At 45.3% G+C, this 17,337-nt stretch overlaps 1 protein-coding gene across 2 annotated transcripts in view; it reads right to left on the reverse strand.

Annotated features, from left to right (window-relative positions):
- The window catches only part of Pif1 (Pif1 DNA helicase), a 94,564-nt gene that overhangs the window by 14,145 nt on the left and 63,082 nt on the right, over positions 1 to 17,337 (reverse strand). For both annotated transcript variants that reach the window (XM_068360956.1, XM_068360955.1), the window contains exons 7-9: positions 10,126 to 10,259; positions 7,698 to 7,939; positions 7,071 to 7,210 (exon numbers count right to left, since the gene is read on the reverse strand). In XM_068360956.1, coding sequence (XP_068217057.1) covers positions 7,071 to 7,210; positions 7,698 to 7,939; positions 10,126 to 10,259 — 516 coding nt within the window. The remainder of the gene's footprint in view (positions 1 to 7,070; positions 7,211 to 7,697; positions 7,940 to 10,125; positions 10,260 to 17,337) is intronic.

The raw sequence follows: 17,337 nt of genomic DNA on the forward strand, positions 1-17,337 counted from the left end.
AAGCACAGGGCTTGAAATTGGTAGACAACCTTTTCGTAAACGAACCTCAGAAAAGGTTGGGATTCTGGGTGGATGGGGACGTGAAAGTAAGCGTCCCTTAGGTCTAAAGAGACCATCCAGTCTTCCTTCCTGATCGCTGCTAGAACACACTTTGTGGTCTCCATGGCGAACGTCTGCTTTGTGACAAAGACATTCAGCGCACTGACGTCTAGCACCGGCCTCCACCCTCCTGTCTTCTTTACCACTAAGAAGAGACGGTTGTAGAAGCCCGGGGATTGATGGTCCCGGACTTTGACTACCGCTCCCTTTTCTAGTAAGAGAGACACCTCTCGCTTCAAAGCTAGTCTCTTGTCCTCCTCTCTGTACCTGGGAGAGAGATCGATGGGAGACGTTGCTGGAGGGGGTTTGCGTACAAACGGGATCTTGTACCCTTCTCTGAGCAACTTCACAGATTGTGCATCTGCGCCCCTTTTCTCCCAGGTCTGCCAGAAGTTCTTGAGTCTGGCTCCCACTGCTGTCTGAAGAAGGTGGCAGTCAGACTCTGCCCTTAAAGGACTTGGTACCTTTCTTCTTCCCACGTCTCCCTTCGGCACGAGCACCTCCTCTGCTGGAGGCTCTGCCACGAAAGGGCGGAATGAATCTGGACGCTGGAGTGTCCATCCTGGGTCTAGACAAGGTAGGCAAAGGGGTGGCTTTGCGGGCAGAGGACGCAACCAGGTCATGAGTGTCTTTTTGAATCAAGGAGGCAGCAATCTCCTTTATCAACTACTCTGGGAAAAGGCACTTTGAGAGAGGAGCAAACATAAGTTCCGATCTCTGACACGGTGTTACTCCAGCTGACAAGAAGGAGCAAAGGTTTTCCCGTTTCTTGAGGACCCCGGAAACGAACGAAGCCGCAAGCTCACTGGATCCGTCACGTATGGCCTTGTCCATGCAGGACATAATGAGCATGGAAGTTTCCTTGTCAGAAGGGGAGATCTTCCTGCTCAATGCACCCAAACACCAATCCAAAAAGTTAAAAACCTCGAAGGCTCTGAACACTCCTTTCAACAGATGGTCTAAGTCTGAAGGAGACCAACAAATCTTAGAGCGTCTCATGGCTAGCCTGCGGGGAGAGTCTACTAGACTTGAGAAGTCGCCCTGGGCAGAGGCAGGAACTCCCAAGCCGAGAACTTCTCCCGTGGCATACCAGACGCTCGATCTGGAAGAGAGTCTCGCAGGGGGAAACGTGAATGCTGTCTTCCCAAGGTTCTTTTTGGACTGCATCCATTCTCCCAACACTCGTAAAGCTCTCTTAGACGAGCGGGCGAGGACGAGCTTCGTAAAGGCAGGCGCGGATGACTGCGTGCCTAAAGCGAACTCAGATGGAGGAGAGCGTGGGGCCGCAGAAACAAACTGATCAGGATACATCTCCCTGAACAGTGCAAGAACTTTCCTAAAGTCCAAGGAGGGTTGCGTGGTCTTGGGTTCGTCGATGTCCGTATGCGGGTCGTCAATGTGTGCAGCGTCGTCATCATCAGAGAGTCCATCATCTGAAAACTGAGGAGGAAGCGGCAAAGGAGTAGGAATCGGCTGGTCAGCTGAATCCGGCAGCACGGGTGCATGCGTGACTGAACCGGACGCAACGTCATGGAACTGTTGCCCAGTCTGTGAACTGGCAACAACCATAGCAGCGCGGGGGCGCAAAGCGTCTACTCCAGACTGTCTAGTCTGCTGTGGGCGAGTAGTGGTAACCACACTGGGTTGCGGAGGTTGACGCACCGCGTCAAAACAAAACAACTTAGGTTGTTGTTGTAACTCGCGAACATCAACGGGAGGTTCCGTGCGTCGCTGAACGTCAACATGCGGCTGGCAGGGTACACTGGAACGCATGGGTGGCGGGACTCTCACAGCTGGAGTGCGGGAGAAGGTAGCCTCAGCGTCCACTGGACGCACAACCGTGGGTGGTTGTAGGCTAGCGGTTGGTGCAGCGTCAACCTTCTCCGCACGAAAGTCCTGCATCAATGACGTTAACTGTGACTGCATGGTCTGCAGCAAAGACCACTTAGGGTCTACAGTAGCAGGTGCGGCAACAGACGGTGTTACTGCCTGATGCGGTACCGCTTTGCCTCTCTTAGGAGGTGTGCAGTCATCGGAAGACTGCAGCGAGTCCGAACTGACCCAGTGGCTACAACTGGGCCGTTGGACTTGCGCGGAAGGGACCGACTTGCGCTTAAGAGGCCGCGAGACCTTGGTCCATGGTTTCTTTCGAGAAACCTCTTCCGCAGACGAGGAATAAATGGGCTCTCTCGTCTTCGTGTGGGTGGGGCGATCTTGGTTAGATACGTCCGAAACCACGGAGGGAACGTCTGTTCGCTGATTAAAGCCTCTCGAACCCTTTGGTCGTACGACATTGCTTCTCCCCTGGGCTTGGGAGCTTGCAAGAGGTCCCGGACTGGGAGGACGACAGGCACGAACAGACGAACCCTCAAGCGCAACACTATCTACAACACTTTCCACAACACTACCACTCACTTTGTCACTACCCACTGCACTCTTACACTTCAACTCCTTGACGTCTGCCATGAGTTGTTTACGGTCACTCGCCAATGACTCGACTCTCTCACCCAGAGCCTGGATGGCACGCATCATATCTGCCATCGAAGGTTGTTGAGTGCTAGAAGGGGGATCAGGAGCAACCACTACAGGGGAAGGAATAGGTTGTGGGGCATGAGGAGAGGAAAAATCAACGGAGCGAGATGAACTTCTCCTGACTCTATCTCTCTCTAGCCTACGTGTGTATTTCTGGAATTCGATGAAATCGAATTCCGAAAGCCCAACGCATTCCTCACATCGATCTTCCAATTGACAGGTCTTATCCCGACAATTGGAACAAATGGTGTGAGGATCGATAGAGGCCTTCGGAAGACGCCTTGAACAGTCCCTAGCATTACATTTCCTGAATTTAGGGACTTGAGAAGGGTCAGCCATCTTGAATTAGTCAAAGGGGAATTCAAAATCTATCCAAAGTCGTCAACAAAAAATCCAAAATCAATAAAAGAATGCAAGGATGTATTGAAGATAACGTCTGCAAAGCGAAAGCTCAAAACTAGAAATGTGTACTTCACCAAAATATGTGAAAACCAATCCAGTAAGCAACAGCGAATTTAGTAGGTCTTGCCGGTGGCACGACAGAGAGAAAATTGAGTTCTGTGTTTACATTGAGTACTGAGTACCTGCTCGACAGATGGCGCTGTTGAAGTACACCCCCTACCTGCATAGCGATCGCTGGCGGATTTTGAACGTAGAGTTTTTCTGTCGGGCAGCAGAGCTGCAGCTTATATAATCACCGGCTAAGTTTAATATTGAAAAATTCAGGATGCGAAAAGTGATTCGAAGATTTTTATGCCCCAGGATACGGATAAAATTTCAGGATACGAAAACCTTACGAGATCCCAACTCTTCGCCGAGAGTAATTTTAAAAAGCGCGCGCCGCCTGACTTTGAACTTGGGTAGACTCACTTACAGCCTCCCGCTCACCCATTGGTTATCTCCCTACTCAGACGCTAGCTGACGCCATAAGATCCTGCTTTCCTATTGGTCGGCAACTATCCCAGCTTGCCTACGCACGGGCGTTCATCTCTCTCTCTCTCTTTTTGTTCCGACCGCGGTATCGTTAACAGACATTGTGTTGTGTGCTTTCGCTTGTTTGACTTAGTGTTAATATATAGTACATTCGTACGCCACGTGTTATCGTTAATAAACATTCGTTACAGTGCACTGTACTGTATTAGTGTTTACTATACATAGACTGTATATAATGTTACGTAGTGTATTATATTACGTATTACTGTAGCCATGGGTCCCAAGAATGTTGCCGAAGGAAAGAAGAAGAAGACGATGCTCTCGATGGAGACGAAACTTGAAATCGTGAAAAAGTACGAGTCTGGCATGCGTTTAAGTGCGATCGCCAAGGAGTATGGCCGGAATCCGTCTACGATAGGCACCATCCTGAAGCAGAAGGCGGCCATCAAAGCAGCAACACCTTCTAAGGGCGTCACTATTTTCTCCAACAAGAGAACGCACGTGCATGACGAGATGGAGAGGCTGCTTCTTGTGTGGATCAAGGACAAATAGATCTCAGGAGGCACCATCACTGAGACTACAATTTGCCAGAAGGCCTCCGCCATTTTCGGTGATCTCGTGTGTGCTCAGGCCGAAGAAGGAGCAGGAGAAATAACATCCCAGCAGGAACCCCCAGAGTTCAAGGCTTCTTGTGAGTGGTTCGAGAAGTTCAAGAAAAGGACTGGCATCCATTCAGTGGTAAGGCATGGGGAGGCAGCCAGCTCGGACACGAAAGCCGCCGAAGCCTTTGTTAAAACGTTCGACGAGTTGACTCTGCAGGAAGGCTACAGTTCGCAGCAATTTTATATTGCGACGAAACTGGGCGTTTCTGGAAGAAAATGCCTCGTCGGACGTTCATCACGGCGGAGGAGAAGAGGCTACCCGGACATAAGCCTATGAAGGACAGGCTTACCCTTGCTTTTTGTGCAAACGCCAGTGGGGACTGCAGGATAAAGCCCCTGCTGGTGTACCATTCAGAAAATCCCCGAGCCTTCAAAGCCCACAAAGTCATTAAGGAGAACCTTCCTGTGATGTGGAAGGCGAATGCAAAAGCCTGGGTAACGAGGCAACTGTTCATTGATTGGGTGAATGTCTGCTTCGGTCCGACTGTCCGAAAATATTTGGAAGAAAAGCGCCTCCCTATGAAATGTCTGCTGGTGTTGGACAATGCTCCAGCTCACCCTCCTGGCCTCGAGGAATATCTTCTGGCCGAGTATTCCTTCATAAAGGTCCTGTATCTACCGCCTAACACCACCCCTCTCCTCCAGCCCATGGACCAGCAAGTTATTTCTAATTTTAAAAAACTGTACACGAAGCATCTCTTCAAGAGATGTTTCCAAGTCACAGAGAGTACAAACCTCACTCTGCGTGAATTTTGGAAAGATCACTTCAACATCGCGATATGCCTCAAACTCATCGATCTCGCTTGGCAGGAAGTTTCGAGGCGTACCCTAAACTCATCTTGGAGGAAGCTGTGGCCTGATGCTGTCTCTGCACGAGACTTCGAGGGGTTCCGGAAGCCTGGAGGGGAAGCCGAGATCGTTGACGATCCTGAACCAATTCAGCAGTCTGAGGTGGCTGACATCGTACATCTTGGTACGTCCATGGGGCTGGAAGTTAGCGCGGAAGATATCGATGAACTTATCGAGGAGCACCACGAGGAGTTGACGACGGACGACTTGAAGGAGTTGGAGACGATGCAAGTGAGTGATGTTCAAGAGCAGTTCTCTAGCGGTGATGAGGAGGATGTTGCACCTTTGAAAACGGCAGACATCAAGGAAATTCTTGCATGTTTCCATAAAACGGCAGACTACGTCGAAAAGGAACATCCAGAAAAAGTTTATACCAACCGTGCGCTTGAATACTGCAATGACGTTTGCCTAACACATTTTAGAAATGTGTTGAAAAGTAGGCAGAAACAAGCTTCAATGGATAGTTTCTTATTAAAGAGGCCAGCAGTATTAGTAGGCCAAGACGAAGGTGAAAGTAAAGAAAAGAAACAGAAAAAAGAAAGTGATGAAGAAGTAGAAGGTGAAAGTAAAGAAAAGAAACAGAAAAAAGAAAGTGATGAAGAAGTAGAAGAGATTTAGAAAATAAGAAAAATGTAAAGTTATAAAAAAGCAAAAAAAAAAAAAATTCAATTTTAAGTTTTATGTTACCGTTAAGTGTTAAAGTAATTTTTTCTTTCATTTTATAGTTTTCCATACGTAATGTTAAGTGTTAATTATTTCTGCCATTTTTTTATTTCGTAAAGTTTAAGTGTTAATGTGTTAAGTGTGTAAATTACTGTACGTAGTCTGTCACTTGTTACGTTTTCTGCCTTATGCCATCCTCCTCTGCGCGACTTCGCTATCGGACATCGTCTCAATCAAAAGGTAAGTTTCAACTTTTTTGTTACACTAATTAACTGTAACCTTTTTTTCAGAGTGTACAGGTATCAATCATTAATTTAGGTGTACGTACAGGTAACAATACACCTTCACTGATCTAAATGCTTTACGTACATACAGTACCGTAACTTTTATACAGTAGTAAAGAAAACGGACCGTTTTCTTTGGGCTTGGGGGGGATAACTTGGCTATAACTACATTATTGAATAATCTCATAGTGGTTTCTGGAATGGATTAGGCTGTTTTTAACGGTTGTGTTAATTATTGAATGATAGAAATGGCTGCATTGCATGTTTATTACTACAGTTTAGCGTGTTTATGAAAGAAAAGGTGACTTTTTATAAGGCTTGGAACGGATTAGGCTATTTACATGTAAAACGCGACTCAGGATACGAAACCGCATCCTGAACGGATTAATTTCGTATCCTGAGGCATCACTGTACCTAGAATATAAGTTAATAGCTTAATATAACCACACTGCCATCAAAACATGATAAAAGGGGAAAAAATATCTGATAAAGTTAGAATAAGCATTTTTATCATTTATGGCCACCCATGGCAGTAGTAGTCGAAGTTACCAAGATATGGCAAGGCAAATTATACAAGTCCACTAATTCTCTAATTTTTTAGTTTTTCAAAAAAAACCTTATTTTCAAAACTTATAACACAATCAATGTTGGGTAAGATTAATTAAACTAAAAGGTTTTCTGGAAATTAAATATAATGCTATTTCTGTTGTAATTTCCTGAACCAAGACAATGAATAAAAACTAAGGATTTAGCTACCTAAGTGCATTTAATATTCCTGCCTTGAATCACAGTGCATACCATTATTCTATACAAGCTGCAAAATTTTTTGTAATCCTTTCAAGGAATTCCAATTTCTATTGTGGAAGAAACTATACGGAGAATTCACTACTCCCACATATCTCTGAAGAAAATGTACATTTCCAGAACATAAAAAGCTTCCTCCTATCTTCCTTGTACACCACTATATCTAAGTTGAATAACTGTCAAGATTTTGTATTCTTGTGATAGTTTCTGTCAAACTGAGGAAAAAAAAAATACCATAACACACCTGTGAGCTTATTCAGGTGTTCGTTATTAATGTGGTTGACATCTTCGCGATGCGTGCACAGTCTCGTTGCTTTGATGCCATCCTTTTCTACAACATTAGTCTCTGTTAATTTAAGCCGATCCACCATATCCTCTGTACACCTAAAAATGTAAAATACATTATGGTATGCAAGTAAGAATTATTTCAATGATCTATACTACATAAAATTTAGCGGTAATTGGTAACTGCCACGCTAGGGTTTCCTTGTCTTCTCAGTTTTGAACTCACATTATCCCTGGTCTCTTGACAACATGAGGCAGTGAGGACGAGTGACATATATATGAACATCGGGTGAGTATAGAAATAATAAATGTTAGTATCTAAATTCTGTTTATTGCTGACTCCCGCACACTGCTGGAGGTGGGATGCCATTGCAGGAAAGAGATGGGATTAAATTCAATTCAAAGTAATAAAATTACTGTTTATGGGGATCCAGTTCAATATTAGAGAAAATCTTTGAAGTCTTGCTATTTACCTTAAAAGAAAATTTGTCTTATACTTTTTCAATAATATATTCATTTAATCATATAATAATTATGAAACACTTTAAACTGTAAACACATAAAATATTGTTAGTATTATCTGTACCTTCCAAGTCTAATAGACTGCAAAATGCTGATAAACTCCAGGTCATTTTGTCTTCGTATAAATGTAAGTTCCATGTTAAGGTCTATAGATTTTTCCCAGGCTGATGTTTGGAAACAAAATACTCTTTTCTCTCCAGGCTTTGTAACTGGTGGCAGTTGTAGGAAATCCCCACAGAGAATCAGTTGTATTCCACCAAATGGCTTGTCGTTTCCTCTAACTGCACGAGCAACAGCTTCTAATTTCTGCGTGACAAAATAAAAAGATTGACATAAATACATCAGGTTAATGTGTGATCTAATATTGTTTAACAAAAGCAAATTAAACCTAAAAAAACAAGTTTTTGGGTGATTCAAAGGCATGGTAATATTAATAAAAAAAAAAAAAGCAAATTAACCCTATAAATTAAGTTCTCAAGGGGTTTTAAAGCATGGTGTTATCAATAAAAGAAATTTATCCATTAAACAAAGTTTTTGAGAGCTTCAAAGGCATGGTAATATAAACAATAAATTCTCTAAAACATCAAGTTCTTGAGAAAGTCAAAGGCACACTAATATTAAAAAGAGAAAATTAAACCTAAAAACCAAGTTCATGAGAGACGGAAAGGTATGGTGATATTAAAAAAGCAAATTAACAAAGAAAAAAAAAAGTTTTTTTATTGATTCAAAAGCTGGTTAATATTAATAAAAGGAAATTAACCTTGAAAATCAAGTTTACAACTGACTCAAAGGCCACGTGATATTAAAGAAAGTAAATTAACCCTAAAAACCAAGTTCTTGATGGGTTCAAAAGCACAGCGATATGAATCCTGACCTTCTAATGTACTACAGTATAACTTGTTTCCAGAATATAATACAGTACATGAATTTAAGCGAGCTTGGACGGAGCAAGTAAGGCAAAGGTGGCTCGTTCTCAAAGGAAGCTGCCATCGCTCGTGAACGCTAGCACATACCTGAGCTTTTCCCAAAGGGATGGACTGCTGAGGTGGAGCCCCAAAGGGAATTGCACTCAAGAGACTCATGGTACCTTACAAGCAAGGTTGTAAGGGGTTGTGACTACAGGGCGTCAATGACCGCGATCACTAAGGAGCTCCAAAGAGCTGGAGAGAGAGACATTGACGACTTGAATGACCGCTTCAAAGGCACTCGAGGGTGAGCCAAAGGAGTTCGAGAGGATGCCACAGCAAGGAGCACAGGACCTAGTGGAGGGAACACTTCTCCAGAGGGTCAGGGGAGAAGGCCGTGGCCAACCCGAGGAGGCAGCTGTGCCCCTTAATTGCCTCTACAAGCCATTCCTTAGAGGGTTACTCAAAAGCCCGACATAGCATTAAACAAACTACTCCTCTAAGGGCGAGAGGGCAGCCGCTTCACTAGGGAAAAAACAGGGTCGTCTGGGGATCAAAGAGTCATCATCCTTTCTCGACCGCCCTCCGGAGGAGACAGCACGAGCAGAGATAGCGGGGAGGGAACGAGACGCCGGGAAAAGAAGTTCGGATCTCTTCATCTTCGACAAAGACCCGGAAGGCAAAGAATCCCATTTAAACTTCCTCTGTGACTTTCCGTACTGCTCCCACTGTAAGGATGGGGACTCCCAAGACTCTTTGTAGGGAGAAGTCTGTACGAATGAGTGTCGTCTGCATGAAAGGCAAAGGTTGGGATAATCAGTCTCCTATGTCAACATAAACATGCTGCAAGTCCGGCCAGCTATGCCAATGCAAACCCCCATATTAACAGTTGTCAGTAAAATCAAACACACCGGCAAACTGAAGGAAAACGAAGTAAGTTTAGGGCCAGGTAAAAAATTGTATTCAATTGAGAGCAAGATTTTTTCTTCACTCTACCAAACCAAAACCAAAAGTAACATAACACACTAGGTGAATGTGTGAGCGGGATAGCTGGTCTACTACCCGCTAACTAGCAGAGGGTTCTTTATGGCTAGATTCCAGCTATGTCAGAACTATACATCCATAGTAAAGAGCTAAGGGTTTGTATGTGTGTAGGAACAAAGAAAAGGATAACATTAAGAGAATTATATTAAGGCTTGGCAATATAAGAAGAGAAAGTCAATTACCTTTGCAACCTAAGATCACCGATCTCTTGAACTGACTAGATCTGTACTCAAAACAGCACCAGGCTTTAAAAACTGGAATGAATAAAAACTTTCAGCAAGTAATTATTCAATTACAGATTTGGACATTTGAACAATGTGATCTTTCACAAAAGTGTCAGTAACCTGCACCCAAAATGTTAATAATGTTTTGAAAAATAGAATCGAATAAAATAAAAAGAGTACAAATGTTTTTGAAAGTCCTGAATTCGACAAAGTTTTGGGAAGCTAATTTAAAATGGACCAGAGTTAATCAACGTTTATTTCTAAACAAGGACAACTACTATACACTCTTTGCCTCTTTAAACACTTAAAAACAACATACCTTAAAGAAAATTCCATCAACCATTGAGATTTCGTCAACTATCAAATGTTTGCATTTCCTCCACTGTTGCGCAGCAACCCTTTTAGAGGCTAAACTTATACAGTTTTCAATACTACTGTCACCATTGCCAATACCTGAAAGGAAATGATCAAACCAGTAAATTTATTTCACTGGACTTTTCTGTATTAAAAACAATCAGCTTCAAGAGGCAAATATGTACAGATGGTCCTCAATTTACAAACTTAATAGGTTCCTTGAATGTGTTTGTAAGTTGAATTGTTTGAAAGTAAAATTTTGTTACACTTTAGCCTAAAGTAAGCCTAATCTGAATCCAATGCCTATGATTTCCTGCTACAAAAGTTAATAAATAGTGGGTTTCATATGAAGTAGATATCAGGTTATTACAAATTTTGTTTTGCTTACTGTATTAAATGATATACTATTGTTTTATTATAGTATTTCTTTATCTTGTCTTTGTTATCTTCAGTTGGATTTGTGTAAAAAAGAAAAGAAAAAAAAAATTACTAATCAAAAGGTTCAAAACCTAATAACTAAATTTATAGAAGCAGATTTTATATGATATAATGATTGTAGTTGTCCCTCCTTATCCATGAGCCTTGCTTTTGGAGCCTCCCACAGATTAGGATTCCTACTAATAATAAAAAATATGTTATTTTTATTAATAAAATAAATTTTTGAATATACTTACCCGATAATCATGTAGCTGTCAACTCCGTTGCCCGACAGAATTCTATGGAGGGATACGCCAGCTATCACAATACTAGAAGGGGGTGTACTTACCAGCGCCACCTGTGGCCAGGTACTCAATCATTTGTTGTTGACACCTCCTCAATTATTCCTCGGTCCACTGGTTCTCTCTGGGGAGGAAAGGGAGGGTCGATTAAATCATGATTATCGGGTAAGTATATTCAAAAATTTATTTTATTAATAAAAATAACATTTTTCAATATTAAACTTACCCGATAATCATGTAGCTGATTCACACCCAGGGAGGTGGGTGAAAACCAGTGTACATGATTAAAGGATAGCTAAGTATCCCAAATTTCATATAACAGTTATCTCAAATAACAATGAAATAATAAGTACCTGGTAAGGAAGTCGAATAGAACCGTTACTCTGCCTTTTATTTAAAGTTCGTCTTCCTTACTGAGCGCAGCGTTCCTCTTGGAGGCTGAATCAACCCAAAGGTGCCAAAGTACAAGGGGTTGCAACCCTACTAAAGGACCTCTACCAAACCTTTAACCCAGGCGCTTCTCAAGAATGAATAGACCACCCGCCAAATCCAAGGATGCGGAAGGCTTCTTAGCCTACCGTAACAACCATAAAAACAACAATAAAAGTATTCAAGAGAAAGGTTAAAAAGGTTATGGGATTAAGGGAATGTAGTGGCTGAGCCCTCACCTACTACTGCACTCGCTGCTACGAATGGTCCCAGGGTGTAGCAGTTCTCGTAAAGAGACTGGACATCTTTCAGATAAAATGATGCAAACACTGACTTGCTCCTCCAATAGGTTGCATCCATAATGCTCTGCAGAGAACGGTTTTTATTAAAGGCCAACGAAGTAGCTACAGCTCTTACTTCGTGGGTCCTTACCTTCAGCAATGCAAGGTCTTCCTCCTTTAAGTGAGAATGTGCTTCTCTGATCAGAAGCCTTATATAGTACGAAAGCCCATTCTTGGACATGGGTCTCGAGGGTTTCTTGATGGCACACCATACGGCTTCTGACTGTCCTCGAATAGGTTTAGACCTCTTCAGATAATATTTGAGAGCTCTGACAGGGCAAAGAACTCTCTCTAGTTCGTTACCTACCATGTTGGAGAGGCTAGGTATTTCGAACGATCTAGGCCAAGGACGTGAAGGAAGCTCGTTCTTTGCTAGGAATCCAAGCTGAAAAGAACATGTAGCTGATTCGGTTGTGAAACCAATGTTCTTGCTGAAGGCATGAACCTCACTGACTCTCTTAGCTGTTGCAAGGCAAACGAGAAAAGCAGTCTTGAGGGTAAGATCCTTGAAGGAAGCTGACTGGAGAGGTTCGAACCTAGATGTCATAAGGAACCTTAAGACTACGTCTAGATTCCAGCCTGGAGTGGAAAGACGACGTTCTTTAGACGTCTCAAAAGACTTGAGAATGTCTTGAAGGTCCTTGTTGGAAGACAGGTCCAAACCCCTGTGGCGGAGGACTGAGGCCAACATGCTCCTATACCCTTTAATCGTAGGTGTTGAAAGGGATCTCTCATTCCTAAGATGAAGAAGGAAGTCAGCTATTTGGATCACAGAGGTATTGGTAGAGGATATTGAATTGGCTCTACACCAGCTTCGGAAGACCTCCCACTTAAGACTGGTAGACTCTACGAGTGGAAATTCTTCTAGCTCTGGCAATCGCACTGGCTGCCTCCTTCGAAAAGCCTCTAGCTCTAGCGAATCTTTCGACAGTCTGAAGGCAGTCAGTCGAAGAGCGTGGAGGTTTGGGTGCAACCTGTCTACGTGTGGTTGACGTAGAAGGTCCACTCTTAGAGGTAGAGTCCTGGGGAAGTCGACTAGCCATTGAAGTACCTCTGTGTACCATTCTCTTGCAGGCCAAAGGGGAGCAACCAGCGTCAGCCGTGTCCCTTCGTGCGAGACGAATTTCTGCAGAACTTTGTTTATAATCTTGAACGGAGGGAATGCGTACAGGTCGAGATGGGACCAGTTCAGAAGAAAAGCATCCACATGAACCGCTGCAGGGTCTGGAACAGGGGAACAATAAAGCGGAAGTCTCTTGGTGATGGAGGTGGCAAACAGATCTATGGTAGGTTGACCCCACAAGGTCCAAAGTCTGTTGCACACACTCTTGTGGAGGGTCCATTCCGTGGGAATGACCTGATTCCTTCTGCTGAGGCGATCCGCTGAAACATTCATATCGCCCTGGATGAACCTCGTGACCAGTGTGAGGTTTAGACCTCTTGACCAAATGAGGAGGTCCCTTGCGATCTCGTAAAGGCTCCTCGAATGGGTCCCTCCTTGCTTGGAGATGTAAGCCAAGGCTGTGGTGTTGTCTGAATTCACCTCCACCACTTTGCCTAGCAGGAGGGACTTGAAGTTCAACAGGGCAAGATGAACTGCTAACAGTTCCTTGCAGTTGATGTGGAGTAATCCTTGTTCCTTGTTCCATACTCCTGAGCATTCCCGTCCGTCCAAGGTCGCACCCCAGCCCGAGTCCGATGCATCCGAGAAGAGATGAAGATGGGGGGTCTGGATGGCCAATGATAGACCCTCCTTGAGAAGGAGATTGTGCTTCCACCACCGGAGAGTGGTCTTCATCTCTTGGTTGATAGGGATAGAGACTGCTTCTAGAGTCGAGCCCTTGTCCCAATGAGCTGCAAGATGGAATTGAAGAGGGCGGAGGTGGAGTCTCCCTAGCTCGACAAACAGGGCCAGAGATGAGAGGGTCCCTGTGAGACTCATCCACTGTCTCACTGAGCAATTGCTCCTCTTCAGCATGCTCATGATGCACTCTAGGGCTTGGTTTATCCTGGGGGCCGATGGAAAAGCCCGAAAATCCCGACTCTGAATCTCCATTCCCAGGTACACAATGGATTGGGAGGGAATGAGTTGAGATTTCTCTATATTGACTAATAGACCTAGGTCTCTGATTAGATCTAAAGTCCAAGAGAGGTTCTCCAGACAACGACGACTCGTGGAGGCTCTCAACAGCCAGTCGTCTAGGTAGAGGGAGGCTCTGATGTTCGATAAGTGCAGGAATTTTGCTACATTCCTCATCAGATGAGTAAAGACCATAGGAGCTGTGCTTAGGCCAAAACACAGGGCTTGGAACTGATAGACAACCTTTCCGAAAACGAATCTCAGGAAAGGTTGGGAGTCTGGATGAATGGGAACGTGAAAGTATGCATCTTTCAAGTCCAACGAGACCATCCAGTCCTCCTGTCTGACCGCTGCTAAGACCGACTTGGTCGTCTCCATTGTGAACGTCTGCTTGGTGACATACTCGTTGAGAGAGCTGACGTCCAGCACCGGTCTCCAACCTCCTGTCTTTTTGGCTACAAGAAAGAGACGGTTGTAGAAGCCCGGGGATTGATGGTCCCGGACTATAACCACTGCCTTCTTCTGCACAAGTAGCGACACCTCCTGTTGCAATGCTAGCCTCTTGTCCTCTTCTTTGTAGTTGGGAGAGAGGTTGATGGGCGATGTGGTCAGAGGCGGTTTGAGGCAGAATGGAATCCTGTAACCGTACCTCAGCCAACTGACAGACTGTGCGTCTGCACCTCTCTTCTCCCAGGCTTGCCAGAAGATCTTGAGTCTGGCTCCTACTGTTGTCTGGAGAATCTGAGAGTCAGTGCTTTCCCTTAGATGTCCTGGGTCCTTTCCTAGACTTGCCCCTGTGAGAGTCTGGACGGGAGCTTCCTCGGCTGGGGGCTCTACCACGAAAGGGCGGTATGAACCTAGTGGCCGGGGTATCAGCCACTGGGGAGCGATAAGTCTTGGGGACAGAGGTGGTAACCTTAGACTTACGAGCCGATGAGGCTACAAGATCGTGCGTGTCCTTCTGTATCAGGGCAGCCGACAAGTCCTTAACTAGCTCCTCGGGAAAGAGGAACTTTGAGAGTGGAGCAAAAAGGAGCTGTGACCGCTGGCACGGTGTAATGCTGGCTGAGAGGAAGGTACACAGTTGTTCCCTTTTCTTCAACACCCCTGATACAAATAACGACGCTAACTCACCCGATCCATCCCTGATAGCCTTATCCATGCAGGACATAATTAGCATGGCAGAGTCTTTGTCCGCAGGAGATGTTTTCTTGCTGAGGGCTCCCAGGCACCAGTCGAGAAAGTTGAACATTTCGAAAGCTCTGAACAACCCTTTCAGAAGATGATCCAGGTCTGAGAAGGTCCAACAAACCTTCGAGCGTCTCATCGCAGTCCTCCTAGGCGAGTCCACCAGACTTGAGAAGTCAGCCTGGGCAGAGGCAGGTACTCCCAAGCCTGGTGCTTCCCCTGTGGCATACCAAACGCAACCTTTCGAAGCGAGCTTCGTTGGAGGGAACATGAAGGAAGTCTTGCCCAGGTGTTGTTTAGACTGAAGCCACTCCCCTAAGATCCTTAAAGCCCTCTTGGAGGATCTAGCTAGGACAAGCTTAGTATAGTTCGACTTAGCTTGTTGTACGCCTAGCGAAAACTCAGATGGAGGAGAGCGGGGAACAGCAGAGACGAAGTGGTCAGGGTAAAGCTCCCTGAGTAGAGCCAAGACCTTTCGAAAATCAAAAGACAATGGAGAAAGCTTAGACTCCTCTACGTCTGATGAGGGATCAAGGTGTGCCTCCTCATCATCCGACACTTCATCAGCAGAGGGTAGCGAAGCAATAGGACCAGAATGCTGAACCGCAGAGTCAGAACGGGTAGGAACAATAACAGAGGTTTCCTCATCTTGAGGGAAAACCTGAGGCTCAGACTGCATAGGCTGAACAACAGACGGAGCAGAAGGCAGGCGCATGGGTGAAGGAGGTTGACTCCTAGCAAGAGTTGAACCCAAGGAATGCACAAGCTGAGCGGAAGACGGAGGCGGAGTAGTCCGTTCCTGTTCCTGTGAGATGAGTGGAGCATGAGAAGGTTGAGGCTGCGCAGAACAAGGTAAAGTTCTCGAGGGGAGAGGTTGTTGTACCCCAACCGAGAGTTGCACCACTGGTGGAGCAGCAAGGGGAGGAGGAGGAAGAGTGGAATAACTCTCCTGATCCCAAAGCAAGGGTTGCCTTAAAGAAGGCTGAGGCTGAACAACACTGTGAACAGCAAACTCCGAAAGTGGCTCAACATCGTACGCCTGGCAGATGGTGCTGCGACCAGGCGGAGCAGGTGCAGGCTGGGCGAGCACAGGCGGAGCAGGTGCAGGCTGGGCGAGCACAGGCGGAGCGAGAACAGGTGGAGGGAGTGTAGGTGGAGGAAGAGGTGCAACACTCTCAGCCCGACACTCACGCATCAAGTCCGAAAGCTGAGCTTGCATGGACTGAAGCAGGGTCCACTTGGGGTCGGCAGAAACGATAACAGACTGAGGTAAAGTCACAGTCGGGGTCTGTATAGGCAGAACCTTACTCCTCTTGGGCGGAGTACAGTCGACCGATGACTGAGGCGAGTCGGAGCTGAGCCAATGACTACAACCTGGCTGAGCACTCGCTGACTGAACTCTACGTTTAAGCGGTCTCGAGACCTGAGACCAACGTTTCTTCCCTGCATGAAGATCAGCGGACGAGAAGACGGGCTCAATCGTCTGCAGGTGGGAGTGACGGTCTAAGGAAGACACGCCCGCAACCACCGAGGATAATTCTGTGCGCCTAACAAGGCCTGTCGAACCCTTAAGCCCTTCGACATTGCTTCTCCCCTGGGCATGGGAGCTTGCAAGAGGTCCCGGACTGGGAGGACGACTGGCTCGCACAGAAAAATCCTCACGCACCACACTGGCACCACTAGCACTTGGCACTGCACAGACACTAGCACTCGTCACAGCACTGGCACTATTTCCACCCACTGCACTCTTGACCTTCAGTTCTTTAACCTCGGCCATCAGAGACTTATGGTCACTTACCACTGATTCTACTTTATCTCCTAAAGCCTGAATAGCACGCAAAACAGTTGACATATCAGGCGGAGGGCACACAGTAGGTTCGGGGGTAGCCACTACAGGGGTAGGAAAAGGTAGGGGATCATGAGGTGAGGAAAACATAGAAGAGTGAGAAGAACTTCTCCTAACTCTAGTTCTCTCTAACTTAGATGAATATTTTAAAAGACGTACAAAATCCAATTCCGAAAGTCCGGCGCACTCCTCACACCGATTTTCTAATAGACAGGGCCTGTCCCTACAGTCAGAACAAGCGGTGTGAGGATCTACCGAGGCCTTCGGAATACGCCTATTGCAAGACCTACATCGTCTATGGGAGGGAGCTTGCGAAACGTCAGACATCTTGTTTCAAAGAGATAGTCAAAGGGTGATCCAAAAACAAGCAAAAATTCATTAACCGTTAATCAGTATTTATATAAAAGCTATCTAGCTAATATAAAAAGGATTCCAGTATGCGACAGCCGTTAATCTAAGAGAATACTTCACCAAATATCCATGAATAGACTCGAAGACCATGAGCGTATCCCAGAACGTCTAGCCGGAAGCACGACAGAGGAATAATTGAGGAGGTGTCAACAACAAATGATTG

The sequence above is a fragment of the Palaemon carinicauda genome, chromosome 37, assembly GCF_036898095.1.
Source record: "Palaemon carinicauda isolate YSFRI2023 chromosome 37, ASM3689809v2, whole genome shotgun sequence".
In the NCBI taxonomy this organism is placed as follows: Eukaryota; Metazoa; Arthropoda; class Malacostraca; order Decapoda; family Palaemonidae; genus Palaemon; species Palaemon carinicauda.